The sequence below is a fragment of the Enhydra lutris genome, unplaced genomic scaffold (assembly GCF_002288905.1).
Source record: "Enhydra lutris kenyoni isolate GAN:26980312 unplaced genomic scaffold, ASM228890v2 scaffoldscaffold1, whole genome shotgun sequence".
NCBI lineage: Eukaryota > Metazoa > Chordata > Mammalia > Carnivora > Mustelidae > Enhydra > Enhydra lutris.
In genome coordinates this window covers 13386802-13402267 of record NW_019154085.1, presented here as the reverse complement: position 1 = coordinate 13402267, position 15466 = coordinate 13386802, and the positions used below count along the sequence as shown (strand labels likewise).

The window sequence follows — 15466 nt, the reverse complement described above, 5'->3', positions numbered from 1 at the left end:
GACTCAGGCTCTGAGATCATGGCCTGAGATCATGACGTAAGCTGAAATCTAGAGTTGGATGCTTAACTGGCTGAGCCACCCAGGTGCCCCAAGAGTGACACTGAATGACACATAAGACCAGATGTTTCTAAGAGACACACTCAGAACATTCCATCCTAACAGGAGAATACACATTCTTTTCAAGTGCACACAGAATATTCTCCAGAATACATCACATGTTAGGCCACAAAAGATGCCTCAACAAATTCAAAAAGACTGAAATCATATCACGCATCTTTCTGACCACAGTGCTATGAAACTAAAAAGCAACCACAAGAGAAAAACTGAAAAGAACCAAACACATGGAGTAACATGATACTAAGCAATGGATGAGTCAACAAAGAAATCAGAGGAAATGAAAATATACATAGAGACAAATGAAAATGAAAATACAATGTTCCAAAATTTTGGGGATGCAGCAAAACCTGCTTAAGAGGAAAGAATACAAAAATATAGGCTGACCTCAAGCAGCAAGAAAAATCTCCAATAAACAACCCAACCGTACACCTAAAGGAGCTAGAAAAAGAAGAACACACAAAACCCAAAGCCAGTAGAAGGAAGTGAAATAGTAAATATTAGAGGAGAAATAAAGTAAATAGAAACTAAAGAAACAACAGAACAAATCAATGAAACCAGGGACTGGTTCTTTGAAAAGATCATAAAATTGATAAAGCTTTAGTCAGACTCAAAAGAAAAAGAGAAATACCAACCAAAACCACAGAAATACAATTATAAGAGGATATTATGAAAAATTATACACTAACAAACTGAACAACCTATAAGAAATGGATAAATTCCTCGAATCAAATAAATTACCAAAACTGAATCAGGAAGAAATAGAAAATTTGAACAGAACAATTACCAGCAATGAAACTGAATTAGTAAATCAAAAAAACTCCCAACAAATAAAAGGCTGGGACCAAAAGGCTTCACAGGTGAATTCTATCAAACATTTAAAGAAGAGTGAATATTCTCTCACAATACTCAAAAAAAAAAAAAAAAAAAAAAAAAAAGAGTAAGGAAGGCTTCTAAATTGATTCTATGAGGTCAGCATTACCTTGATACCAAAACCAGATAAAGACACCATAAAAAGAGACCTATAGGAACTACAAGCCAGGACCTCTTATGATCTTCAGATATAAATGCAAAAAATCAACAAAATATCAACAAATGGAATCTAACAATACCTTAAAAAAATTATTCACTATGATCAAATGCAATTTATTCCTGGGATGCAAGAGTTGTTCAGTATTCACAAATCAATCATGTCATACATTCCATCAATAAGAGCAAAGATAAAAACTATAAGATCTCTTCAACAGATGGAAAAAAGCATTTGACAAGCACAACATCCATTAGTGATAAAAACCTCCAACAAAGTAAGTTTAGAGAAACATACCTCAGCATAATAAAAGCCATATATTAAGAATCCATACCTAACATCATACTCAATGGTGACAAACGGGGAGCTTTTCCTGTTACGATCGGGAGTAAGATAAGGATGTCCACTTCCACCACTTTTATTCAACATTGTACTGGAAGTCCTAGCCACAGCAATCAGACAATAAAAAGAAATAAAGGTATCCAAATTGATAAGGAAAAAATAAACTTTCACTATTTGCAGATGACATACTACATACAGAAAACCCCACAGACCACCAAAAAACTACTAGAATAATGGAATTCAAAAAACTCACAGAATATAAATCAATATAGAGAAATCTGTTGCATTTCTACATACTAATAAGAACATAGCAGAAACAGAAATTTTAAAAACACCACCATATACAATTGCACCAGAAAGAACCAAAACCCTAGAAATAAACTTAAAGAGGTGAAAGATCTGTACTGAGAAAACTATAAAACACTGATGAGAAAAACTGAAGATTATACAAACAAATGGAAACATAGTCCATGTTCATGGACTGGGAGAACCAATATTGTTAAAATGTCCATATTACTAAAAGGAATCTAAAGATTTAATGCAAGTCCTATCAAAATTCTAACAGCATTTTTCATAGAAATAGAATGAATATCTTAAAATCTGTAAGGAAACACAAAAGACCTCAAATGGTCAAATAATCTTGAAAAAGAAAAACTAGAAGTATCACAATCTCAGATATCCAGATATACTATAAAGCTGAGATAATCAAAACAGCATAGTACTAGTATAAAAATAGATACATAGGTCAATAAAACAGAATAGAGAGCCCAGAAATAAAGTCATAATTATATGGTCAGTGAATCTATGAGAAAAGAGGCAAGAATATGCAATGGGAAATCGTCTCTTTAACAAAAAGTGTTGGGATATTGGACAGCTACATGCAAAAGAATGAAACGGACCACTTTCTTATACCATACACAAAAACAAACTCAAAATGGATTAAGGACTTAAATGTGAGATCTGGAGCCAAAACAATCCTAGAATGGAGCACAGGTAGTAATTTCTCTGACATCAACCATAGCAACATTTTTCTAGATATGTCTCTGGAGGCAAGGAAAACAAAAACAAAAATAAACTACCGAGACTACATCCAAATAAAAAGCTTCTGCATGGCAAAGATAATAATCAACAAAATAATCAATAAATAAGTGACCTGAATGGGAAAATATATTTGAAAAGATGTATCTGTTAAGGGGCTAAGATCCAAAAATATAAAGAACTTATACAACTCAACACCCAAAAAAAACAAATAATCCAATTTAAAAATGGGCAGAAGACATGAACAGACATTTCTCCAAAGAAGACTTAAGATGGCCAACAGATACATGAAAAGATGCTCAACATCACTAATCATCAAGGAGCTGTAAGTCAAAACCACAATGAGATATCATTCCTATCAGAATGTCAGAATGGCTAAAATAAAAAACACAAGAAATGACAAGTGTTGGCAAGGTTGTGGAGATAAAGGAACCCTCTCACACTCTTGGTAGGAATGCAAATTGTACAGCCACTGTGGAAAATAGTATGGAGGTTCCTCAAAAAATTAACAAAGAATTACCATATGATCCAATAATTCTACTACTGGGTATTTACCCAAGAGTATGAAAACACTAATTTGAGAAGATGTATGCACCCCTATGTTTATTGCAGCATTATATACAATAGCCAAAATATGGAAGCAACCCAAGTGTCCATCGATAGATGAATGGATAAAGAAGATGTGATATAGGGGCACCTGGGTGGTTCAGTGGATTAAAGCCTGTGCCTCTGGCTTGTTGGGGAGGGGTGAAATATGTAAAGGGGATAAAAAGCACACTTACCATGATGAACACTGAGTAATGTACAGAATTACTGAATCACTACAGTATACATGTGAAATATAACACTTTATTTTAAATATACTGGAATTTTAAAAAACTCATGGCACAGTCCTTGTTCCTATCAAACCTTTTAGAAATTCTAAAAATTCAGAAGACCTATTTAATGGAAAATCTATCAAGGTAATCAATCAATCAAATTCTTAGAAGTTAAACTAACCAAGGAAGTTAAAGAGGTATATAATGAAAACTATGAAACATAGCTAACTGAAATTTAGGAAGACATAAATAAATGGAGGCACATTTCATGTTCACTGTTTGGAAGACTTAATATTGTTAAAAGCTCAAGGAACCCTCAGTAATTAAAATAATTTTGAAAAAGAACAAAATTCTTTTTTCTCCAACAAAATTGGAGAACTCACTCTTCTTCATTTTGAAACCTATTACAAAGCAATGGTAATTAAAATGGCATGGCACTGAAATAAAGACAGAAATATAGACCAATGGAAGAGAATAAGAGCCCAGAAATAAACTGCCACATATATGGTCAAATGGCATTTGACGAGGGTGTCAAGACCATTCAATAAAGCAAGGACAGTATATTCAGCAAATGGTGCTAGGAATAGTGTATATCCACGTGCAAAGGAATGAAGTTGGACTCTTAACAAACACCATATACAATACTTAAATCAAAATGGATCAAGGGCCTAAATTTAATATCTAAAACAATAAAACTCTTGGAAGAAAAAAATGGGACAAAGGCTTTATGACATTGGATTTGGAGATGATTTCTTGGATATGACAGCAAAGGTATAAGAAACAAAAGAAAAACAAAACACACTTCATGTAAATTTTCACATTTTGTGCATCAAAAAATACTACCAACAAATTAAAAGGTAACACATAGAATGGGAGAAAACATTTGTAAATATCTGGTAAGGTGTTAATATCCAGAAAATATACAGAACTCCTAAAACTCAACAACAAAAAAGGCAAACAGCCAATTAAGAAAAGGGCAAAGGACTTGAATAGACATTTCTCCACAGAAGACATAAAAGTGGCCAGTAAGCACATGAAAAGATGCTCAACATCACTAGCCATTAGGGAAATGTAAATCAAAATTACAATAGATATCACCTCATACACATTAGGTTGGCTACTATCAAAAAAACAGAAAATAAAGAGGTGCTGGCTAGGATGTAGAGAAACTGGAATTTTTGTGCAATATTGGTAGGAATACCAAATGGCATAGCCGATGTAGAAAACAGTACGGCGGTTTACCCCCAAATTAAAATATCATTACCATATGATGCATTAATTCCACTTCTGGATATACCCGAAGAAATGAAATCAGGTCCTAAAGAGATATTTGCACACCCATGTTCATAGCAGGATTATTCACAATAGCCACAAAGTGAAAGCAACCCAAGTGTCTATCAACAGATGACTAGATAAGCAAAATGTGCTATATACATATAATGGAACATTTTCAGCCTTAAATAATAAGGAAATTCTGCAAAATGCTACAACACAAATGGACCTGGAGGACATTAAATGAAATATAACTCAGTCACAAAAAGACAAATGCAGTGATTCCACTTATATGAGGCAGAGTAGTTAAAAATCATAGAAAATAGAATGGTGGTTGACAGAGGCTAGTGAGGGATAGAGAACAGGGAGTCATTGTTTAGTGGATACACAGTTTCAATTTTACATGACGAAAAGAGTTACAGAGATAGATGGTGGTGACAGCTGCACAATACTATGAATGTATTTGATACCACTGAACTGTACACTTAAAAATGGCTAAGATGATGGGGCACCTAGATGGCTCAGCAGGTTAAGCCTCTGCCTTTGACTCAGGTCATGGTCTCATGGTCCTGGGATGGAGACCCACATCAGGCTCTCTGCTCAGCAGGGAGCCTGCTTACCCCTCTCTCTGCCTGCCTCTCTGCCTACTTGTGATCTCTCTCTCTCTCTCTCTCTGTCAAGTTAAAAAAAAAAAAATGGCTAAGATGGTAAGTTTTATGTTATGTGTATTTTAGCATGAGGCCAAACAAAACAAAACAGAAAAACACACACACACAAACAGGCAGCAGCACATGTGGAAGTTTCCTGAAGTTTAAGACCTCTCTCTTGGCAACAGCAAGGAGACAACAGCAGACACTTTACCTCAATCTGAAGGGTAATACTTGAATGAAAATTAGCATTGGATAATATATTCTATTGCACAAAAGGGCAGAAGACTAAAAGACTTCAGAATATTAGTGAGTAAAAAGTAAAATGAGAAAAATGAAGACAAGTAAATATAGGATCAAGATAAACTTATAAGCAGGAACAATTGGGATTACCTTGTTTTGTAGGAAACAAGGAATTTGCAAGGCAGGTTCTGTTTTGTAGTAAGAATTTGTAGCAGAATAAAGTAAGGATTAAGGAAGGGAGGACCCCAGAGAAATATTTATTCCCTAGCATGTTTTTTAAAATATTACTTAATATATCAGGCATTACCCAGGGGAAACACAGAAGAAAAGCACAGGATGCCTATTTTATGGGAATCATGTTAGAGAGACATGTATATCAATCATTGTGAGATAATATAATACATACCATTTTCTGGGAATGTCTAAGATTTGTAGGAGAATAATAAACAAAAAGTACAAGAGGAAAGGCTTCAGATATGCAATATTTGAGCCAACTCTTCATGAATGAAGAAAAATTTTGTTGGAGGCAGAAAAAAAGAGTATATTCTAAGACTCAGTAGCAAGAAATGAAACTCAAAAATTAGACTTATTCTACACCACTAGGAGTCCTTATATTATGCTAAGAAGTTTAGGCTTTCCCATAGGCTGCAGGAAACCAATGAGAGTTTTAAAGCTGGAAAGTGACACAAACAGGCCCGTACTGGTAATGGGGTTGAATTCTGATCTGAGTGTGAGAGGAGGTTTATCAAGGAAACCAGAGGCAATGTGTCCACCTCCAATTGTCCCAGGTAAGAAATGAGATTTGGGTAGCAGCAGTGTTGAGGTGAAGGAGGGTATGCACTCAACCGCATTTCAGAAACAGATACAAAAGACCAGGTGAATAATTAGATGTGGGGGGGGTAGAGGCAAGTGTCAGGATAACTTCAAAGTTTCTAGTTAAGGTGACTTAGTAGATGGGTTTTCATTAGGCAAAGAAAGAAATATAAGGGGTCAGAGAAGTTTGACAGATTAAGGTTTTACTCAAACTACATAGAAATGCCTTTGAAAAGTCTAATTGGAGGCATTCTATAGATACTTCCAGTGCCCAGGAAAGAGTGTGGGGTTATGGGTAAAAATCAGGATCACCAGTCCTGTTGGATGCCAGAGTCCTCTCATGACCTGAAGGAAAACCCGAGGTAGCTAAGGGACAGTCTGACATCTGAGCAACTGAAGCCTAGGAACAGGTGCCGCTTAGGGGCAGCCTGTTTGGGCAGAAGGGGTCTACTGTAGATTTCTGGAGAATAACGGAATTGGAGGGAGAAATAGTAAAAGACACTGTAAAGAAAAAGAGATGGAAGAACCAGCAATTACATTTTGTACTATGATACTACAGAAAGCAAAGGAGGAATATTAATTGTACTTAACCATTTTCTTACCAGGTGTTGATGGATACTGGTTTCAGACTGTTTTTCAGGTCTGAGTGATTCAACTTGTGTTCGTGAAGTGCAGAAACAATCCTGGAAATTCAGAAATGCATTTAATAAGTGAAAAATAAATCACAAAATAAGCAGGGGTGATATGTGGATACAAAGGTCTGGTGACTGGGGTGAGGTACAGAGAGAAAAGGCAGCACGCAGGAACCTGGAATTGCCAGGATTCACAGCATGGAGGTAGTACGTAAGGGAGAGGGGAGAAGCAGTTGGGTATGAAGAAGACAAATTTCCTATCTGGTAATAATTTACTTGGTGCTGTCTATGATCCTTATCCTATCCTCTGGAAGTCATAGTATCAATTCACTTTCACTGCTGGTGTTAATTTTTAACACTTTAATCATCTTTGCAGTTTTGTTTTGAATATTTAGCCAAAGATTACTCTGCTGTACTCATTATAATCAATTTTAATCTTCAGATTCTGTTTCTTAAATGTAGGAACCATGTTTAACCATGTTAAAACTACACAATGAGTGTATCTGGAACCAATTTTGTTTCTGAAGGTGATAAACATCTTCAACTGGAAAGCAAATTAAAAGTAGGTGACTTGGGGCACCTGGGTGGTTCAGTCAATTAAGTATTTGCCCTTGGCTCAGGTCATGATCACAGGGTCCTGGGATCCAGCCTCATGTCTCCTGTTCAATGGGGAGTCTGCTTCTCCCTCCCCTTCTGCCCTTGCTCTCTCTCTCATTACCTCTCTCTAATAAATAAAATCTTAAAAAAAAAAAAAAAGTGTAGGAGACTTAGTTCCATTATTGAAGTTTACATTTTCCTGCATTTTAACCTATGGTCCTATTAATCACATATTGCCAATAATGAAATGTAACACCTCCATGTGATTTATCATGTGGGGTAAAGCTGACCTTATTCTACTTAGGAAGAAAAGGTGTATCTAAAGTATAAACAAATTGTATGAAAGAGACTTTTGTAATAAATTTTTTGAAGCATCTCATGAACTATTTATTTGTATATAAACAGTAAAAACACTAATATCAAATGAGTCTTCAAGATAAGCTCACCCATATCTAACACTGTAGTCACTTAAAAGTAATCACACTTCATTTAAAACAATGCCAGAATTTCTCACTAATCTAATCTGTCATTTTTCAGCCTAAATTACTGATTATTTTAAGATGAATTCCTGCAGTTTGTATACCTTACCAATCTTATCACAATAATTTGATCTAAATCTCCACTGTCTTATGTAAAACTTGCCCTTGAAGAAGAGAAGCTAACAATGTCATGATAGCTATCGAATCATTTCCTTTGCAAAATTTTTATAGGTTTGTTTAGAGTGAAAAAAACAGTGGAAAGTTTTTGAAGATACTTATTACTGCTGCTCATAGTGGTTGAAAACCACCAGTTAGGTCACTTACATACTGTATTGGATATTTACCTATATTTTGTAACATTTACTCTGAATCATTCTATACAATGGTACTGCACAGAAAAGAGTTAACATGGCAGACCTAAAACTGCTATGCTTAGAAAAGGCTTGCCTCCCAAGCTGACCCTTGGCTGGTAACTGGGAACTAGGATTTGGGGAGGGTTCCCACCCTTCCCTGATAAGAATAGATCATGTTCCTAAACATCGTAAACAATGTGGTCTCTGCTGAACTACTGCTTTTTTTCCTGAAAGTCTGAAATTTTGTTACCTGTTAACAGAAGGTACCTACATGACTAATCCCCAATAAAAAAAACTGAGAATGAGTCTCCAATGAGCTTCCTTGGTAGGCAACATTTACACATGTTGCCATTTCCTGGGAGAATTAAGCACATCCTATGTGACTCCACTGGGAAAGGATTCTTAAAAGTTTGAGCCCAGTTTCCTCTGAACTTTACTCCATGTACCCTTTTTCCTTACTGATTTTGCTCTGTGTTCTTCGGCAATGATAAATCTTAGTTATGACTACATGACTAAGTTTTGCAACTCCTAGCAAATCATCAAACCTGGAGGTGGTCTTGGTGGGACCTCTAATACAGTTATCAAAATATGTTCAAACATAAAAAGTCTTTCTAAAGAATGTCCATCACTTTTTTTTTTTTGATGTAAGAGAAGTTAATTTTTTTTTAAAGATTTTATTTATTTATTTGACAGAGATCACAAGTAGGCAGAAAGGCAGGCAGAGAGAGAGAGGAGGAAGCAGGCTCCCTGCTAAGCAGAGAGCCCAATTCGGGGCTTGATCCCAGGACCCTGGGATCATGACCTGAGCCGAAGGTAGAGGCTTTAACCCACTGAGCCACTCAGGCACCCGTAAGAGAAGTTAATTTAAGACATATTAGGCATATTTTTAGAGACGCCAGTGTGGCACAGTCGTTGAGCATCTGATTCAGGTTTCAACTCAGGTTGTGGTCTCAGCGTCTGTGGGATTGAGCCCAGTGATGGATCACGCTCAGCTCGAAGTCTGCTTAGGACTCTCTCTCTCTGCCCCTCCTCCCTGTGCACGCACTTCCCTCTCTCAAATAAATAAATAAATCTTAAAAAAAAAAAAAAAAGACATATTGGGCATATTTTTAAAAAACTTATATTAACCCTTACTCTCAAAATAAGAGAAGTGATCCATGTTTTTCGGTTTATAGAAATATAGAAAACATTTTATAAAATAATATGATAGACCTCCATTTCATTATCTTTATATAGAATTTTCACAGTTCAAGAAAGTGATCACTAATGTGAAGACAGCTAAAACCAGCCAATGTTATAAGGCAAAATGTTTTTGCTGACCTCTCCTAAAAAATGTTAGTATGTTCATTAGCTGCTCAAGTTATAAAAATCGTAAAACACTCATAGCTTATACTTCAAAACATTTTTATATCCACATTGAATCAATTAGATGCTGGTGAATAATAGCTTATGAAAAATACACACATTAAGGTCTTTTAGGCAGCACAAATTATTTCAAACCATCCAGAAGATGCCCTAAAATATTTTTATTGTAATTTTTTAATCCACTCTCATAACAGCCAAATAAAAAAGTTATACCTAAAAAAGAATCTAAAGGAAAATATTTTACTTATGCTGCTCCTTTGAAAACACCATTTCTTAACTCTCCAACAGAGGGTAAAACTTGAATGGGGAGGAATCCTTCATAAGTATAAACATCAACTTTATCTCAGTTGTACAGATATCTCATTTAGGAAAATATTCAAAGAATTCTAACTATTTCATCATTACAGGAAGAATAGAATTAAAATTATTAACAAACTGAATAAATTTAAATCACCCATTATTAAATTCTATTGTTTTTCACAAAATCCATAATTACAGAATAAAAGAATAAATAAGATATTCTTTTTCCAAAATTCAGAAGCCCTGGGAATCCACACAGCCCTCTAAATCTCAGGATCTTCATCTATCAAATGCCCTTTTACATCTCATCCAATTTACAAACTGATATAAAATTGTTAATCTTAAGTAATCCTTTAGAAGAGGGGTCTACAAATTATGTGGTCCACAAGTCAGTCTGAGACACTACCTGTTGTAGTGAATAAGGTTTTACTTGAACACTAACTTACTCACTTTTATTTATGTACTGCTTACGCTTTCACACAACAGAAGAGTAATTTGTTACAGGGACCATATAGCACACAAATACTATCTGACTTTTACAGAAAATGTCTGTTCATCTCTGCGTTAGAAAATGAGGTGGGTATTTCATAACAACTTTCTAGACAGATAAAGCTCCCCACCATTTTTTTTAAGGTTTTATTTTTTATATAATGTCTACACCCAACATGGTGCTTAAACTTATAACCCTGAGATCAAGAGTCACATGCTGTACTGACTGAGTCAGCCAGGAGCCCTAAAGCTTCCCCCCCTTTTTTTTTTTAAAGAATTTATCTATTTTTTTTTAAATTTTTAAAGATTTTATTATTTATTTGCCAGACAGAGATCACAAGTAGGCAGAGAGGCAGGCAGAGAGAGAAGAGGAAGCAGGCTCCCCGCGGAGCAGAGAGCCCGACTCGGAGCTCGATCCCAGGACCCTGGGATCATGACCAGATCCGAAAGCAGAGGCTTCAACCCACTGAGCCACCCAGGCGCCCTGTAAAGCTCCCTTTTTAAGTAGAAAAGCATTACTTTAAAAATAAAGTAAATGCATTCTGTATTTTTCATATACCAAACAAATCATACAATAAATTCAACAAACACATTCTGTATTTCCTCACTTTGTAGTTCTGCCTCTCAGACTTGGCAAATGATGGAGCAGATTGGCAGATACGAGTTTGAATCTGGCAATTCTTTGCCATCTTGGGCCAAACTCAAAATAAGGATTAAACCACCTGCCCTGCCATCACTTACAATTTTGAAGACTGAAAGAGATATAAAATATGAAAGTATTTATAAACTGAAAATCATCATACGAATACACCCATCACTTTTTAGAAGATTGCTACATTAATAAAGTCAGATATTGTATTATGGTCTATACAAGACATGACAGAAGACCTGAAACTACTTAATCTAAATAATATTTTCTGTAGGTTGAATATTTTTTACCATATGATTCTTGGTTCTCCATCTAGATACCATGGATCTAATATAAACAAAAAACAAATTGGAATCTATACATCATATTATACATTGATCCAAATTTTTTTGTCTTGTAAGAGGTTTATTTTTAATATTATTTTGCTTGCCTTTGGTCTAATGGAAATTTGTGAAAGGGATTTTTCAAAGATTTAAGTATAAGGCATAGCTAACTAGATGGGAGAGACATATATAAGTACAGTAAATGTATGAAAATGAGTGGGTATGGGACAAAGAAAAAGAATAATGAATATATCAGAAAAGTAAAGGAGAAGCTCTTTTTTAAAGCAACAAAAACTCAGTGAGAATTTAACTCATTTCTTAAGACCAGAAGCCATTCAGGTCAAAATAACATCTCAGCATAACAATATCCCATCAGAACACACCTTCAATTATGGCTCTGCACTAACATCTAACTACTCTGATGGCACAAAATTAGATCTATGCTCTTTTTTGTTTTTTACAGATTTATTTACTTATGTTATTTCATTTATAGATTTTATTTATTTATTTGAGAAAATGAGAGAGAGAGAGTGTGTGCGAGTGCACAGAGGGAGAATGAGAGGGAGACGTAGACTCCCCACTAACAGAAGAGCCCAATGCGGGGCTCGATCCCAGGACCCTGAGATTATAACCTGACCTGAAGGCAGACACTTAACTGAGCCACCCAGTTGCCCCTTATTTATTTGACAGAGACAGAGAGAGAGAGAGCCTACAGTGGGGAGAGGGAGCCAGAGAGAGAATCCCAAGCTGACTCGTCACAGAGCATGGAACATGACATGGGGCTTGATCTGACAAGCCTGAGATTATGACCTGAACGGAAACCAAGAGTCAGAGACTTAACCGACTGTGCCACCCAAGTGCCCTGAAACTAAATCTATGTTAACACAAACTTACCAAGAGAGACATTGAATCGTTTTAGTTCACAGAAAGTGTCAAAAATCCACCTACTCCAAAAAAGATTTTTGCTTTATCTTCAAGATGAAGAAATATCCTATTATAAAAAACAAAAGTAAAATAATTAGATTTAATAAAAGTTCCTGGAAGAACTAGTTATCAACCCTTATGATATTTAGGCAGCTATTCTTTGATGCAAGGACTAGAGACATTTCTGAAAAGTGTCTATACAGAGCATTTCTGTTTACCGAACACTATTTGGGAACTGACATCACAACAGAAAGGCAGATTCTGAGTTATTTCCCAAGACCAGTATACCTGCATCTCTCTTTATCTTTTCTGTACTTTTTTAAAGAAACTTAAGCAAATGTGAAAGCAATACAGAAAATCAGCGTTGGACCCACCTATAAATATACTCCAATAATTTCCAATTATTCTAGTTATAAGTAAATGTTCTAAAGATTCCTAATTGGATTAATTGCCTATTAAATCATTTGGGGTCCATGACTAGAAAATTTGGGAAAGAACCTGGATTAGTAACACGCTAGGAATAACATTTTCTTGTTACCATATATTTTTTTTTAATTTTTAAGATTTTATCTATTTATTTGAGACAGAGTGAGCATTTAAGAGTAAGGGAAAGGGCAGAGGGAGAAGGAGAAGCAGACACTCCACCCCATCGCTAGTAGGGAGCCAGACTGGGGCTCAATGCCAGGACACCAGGATCATGACCTGAGCTGAAGGCAGGTGCTTAACCCACTGAGCCACCCAGGTGCCCCTCGTTGTCATGTGTTTTTTAAAGAGACATTTCTTTTCAGTTTTCATATAAAAATAATATTTTAGGCTGAATATTTTTTACCTCATGATTCTTAGTTCTCAATTCTATTCTCCCTAGAATTTGACAAGTATGAGATATAAAGATTACACAAATAATTCCTGTCCACTTTCACTAGTAGAGTATTAATCTCAATAGTTTATGAAGACGCTGCAACAGATTCATAAGTTTAAAATAGCAACTTCTTCAGATTCAAGGAACTACAAAGCCACCACCAAAACGTTCCAGATTTTTCCTAGCAGAAAGGGCAGCAATGTTCTAAACTTTCTAGTGCTGGGTGTTTTGTTATACCTAACCAATATCATCTCTTTCTTATTAATTGTGGTTTATTATTTTATTTTAATGAAACCCCCAAGTTTAATCAAGGTAAATATCTAAGCAAAATGAAAAAGAAAAGGAAGACTTTGTAAGTAATAGATATTATAGAGCAGTATCCAATTTTACTGCTAAGGAAAGATACGAATTTATTCAGGATATTCACTATAAACCCAAAGTAGAGAACAGGAGGAAGGAAAACCTGAAAGGTTATGATTATTTTGTCACCTGCCATTCATTATCATCAATTTAAGGCAGTGCAGTGGCATTTGCTGTATTACAAAAGGGGGAAAGCAATAGCCACCCTGCCCACCTTCCAGGGTGGTTGAGATCAAATGAGATACTTCATCTGAAAGGGCTCATAACCACCAAACACTGTACCAACATCAGAGCTTGAGTGGATGCTCTGAAAGGTACATTCAGCTGGAAAAGGTAAGGTTCATTTGGAAAACAAGTTGGCAATGTTTCAATAACCATGAAAATACTCATACCTTTTGATGGAGTAAAATTCTCACCTCCCCTAACCAACTCTAAGGAAATGTCCAAATAAATGAAGAAACCATACACATGTAGAAAGTCATTACACTGTTAATCTGAAGCAGCCGAGTATTCATTCCACCACGTGTTTAATAATGAATGACTACGATGGTCAGCACTGGTGATCAGGGTAGACAAGGCCCTAACTACATGCAGTTTACATTCCCACAAACAGATGGATTAGGGAGGTCATGATTAACACAATTTTCTGGTTTCTTTCTTTTTCCACTTCATATCAGTAAGTTCTTAAATAACAATAAAAAACTTTAAATTCCATTACATTATCTGTATTTCTGAAAAACTCAGAAGGAACTGACACCACTTATGAGACTTGTTAGTACTAAAGAAGTCCCACTGGGGTGATTTAATCCCACAGGTTTCTGCTTTAGATATGCCAGATGGTTAAGAGATAATTTTACAAGACATTTTGAGGTCAAGGGAGCAGCTGTACCTTGGGTTGAAGGGACAGATTCACTGTCATAATTTTTGCCTGCTTGCTCTATCACTAGATACGAAGATACAATCTTTTTAAAGAAATCATACACGAGACCTATATTTTTAAATATATTACATCAGTGTGGTCCCTTGCATTTGTGTCTAACAAGCTAATTAGGGTAAAGGTTTGTAAATAATTTAAATTTGCTCCATTATAGAATGGTTCGTCCAAAGGCCTCAATAGCAAAGGTTAACAACGTCTGTGAAAATCATAGGGCGCCTTTATTTACAGTATAGAATGGTTCGTCTAAAGGCTTTAATATCAAAGGTTAACAATGTCTGTGAAAATCATAGGGCGGCATTTATTTACAGAACTCGGATTTTGAATTAATTCAGGCATCCAACAGAGGCCATTGTTACAGGGAATGCAAAAAAAAAAAAAAAACCGATTTAACTCTGCTGAGCCTTAAAATTACTGTAATTTTCAAAAGAATCTTGAGAAGCCATAAAGTCTTAAAAATTATAGCGACGCACAACTCCGTAAGATTTTCCAAACTTAGTATCGTGACTCATGCTTTCAAAACACATTTACTGAGTGCCTACTGTGCGCCAGGCGGACTCTGTGCTGGGCAGACGCTGTGTCACAAAATCCTGACCAAGTTTTGAGGAAAAGGGTATTTGACACAACAAACCCACGAGGAAAAAACACAACGCTGCATTTAAATACTGAGAACAAAACGAAGCTGGACCATTTAATTTTGTAAGAGGTTCCTTCCGAGTCCTGCTTTGGGAGATCGCGACAGTGAAGTCGCAGAAGGTGGGACACGGAACCGCGGCCGGGGGGTGTCTTCTGTTCGGAAACTCCTCCAGGATCGGGAGCGCTGCCAAAGGTGAGAGGTGGGAGCAGAGAGGACTTCGCGGAGCCCGCGCCCCGCGCACCTGGCAAGCA

General features: G+C 36.0%; 1 protein-coding gene across 2 annotated transcripts in view; it reads right to left on the bottom strand.

The window, feature by feature from the left end:
- Nucleotides 1-15466, bottom strand: part of LOC111141649 (STE20-related kinase adaptor beta) — a 35936-nt gene that overhangs the window by 20124 nt on the left and 346 nt on the right. For both annotated transcript variants that reach the window (XM_022494372.1, XM_022494381.1), the window contains exons 2-3: nucleotides 12396-12492; nucleotides 6917-6997 (exon numbers count right to left, since the gene is read on the bottom strand). In XM_022494372.1, coding sequence (XP_022350080.1) covers nucleotides 6917-6997; nucleotides 12396-12407 — 93 coding nt within the window. In that variant the 5' untranslated portion in view covers nucleotides 12408-12492. The remainder of the gene's footprint in view (nucleotides 1-6916; nucleotides 6998-12395; nucleotides 12493-15466) is intronic.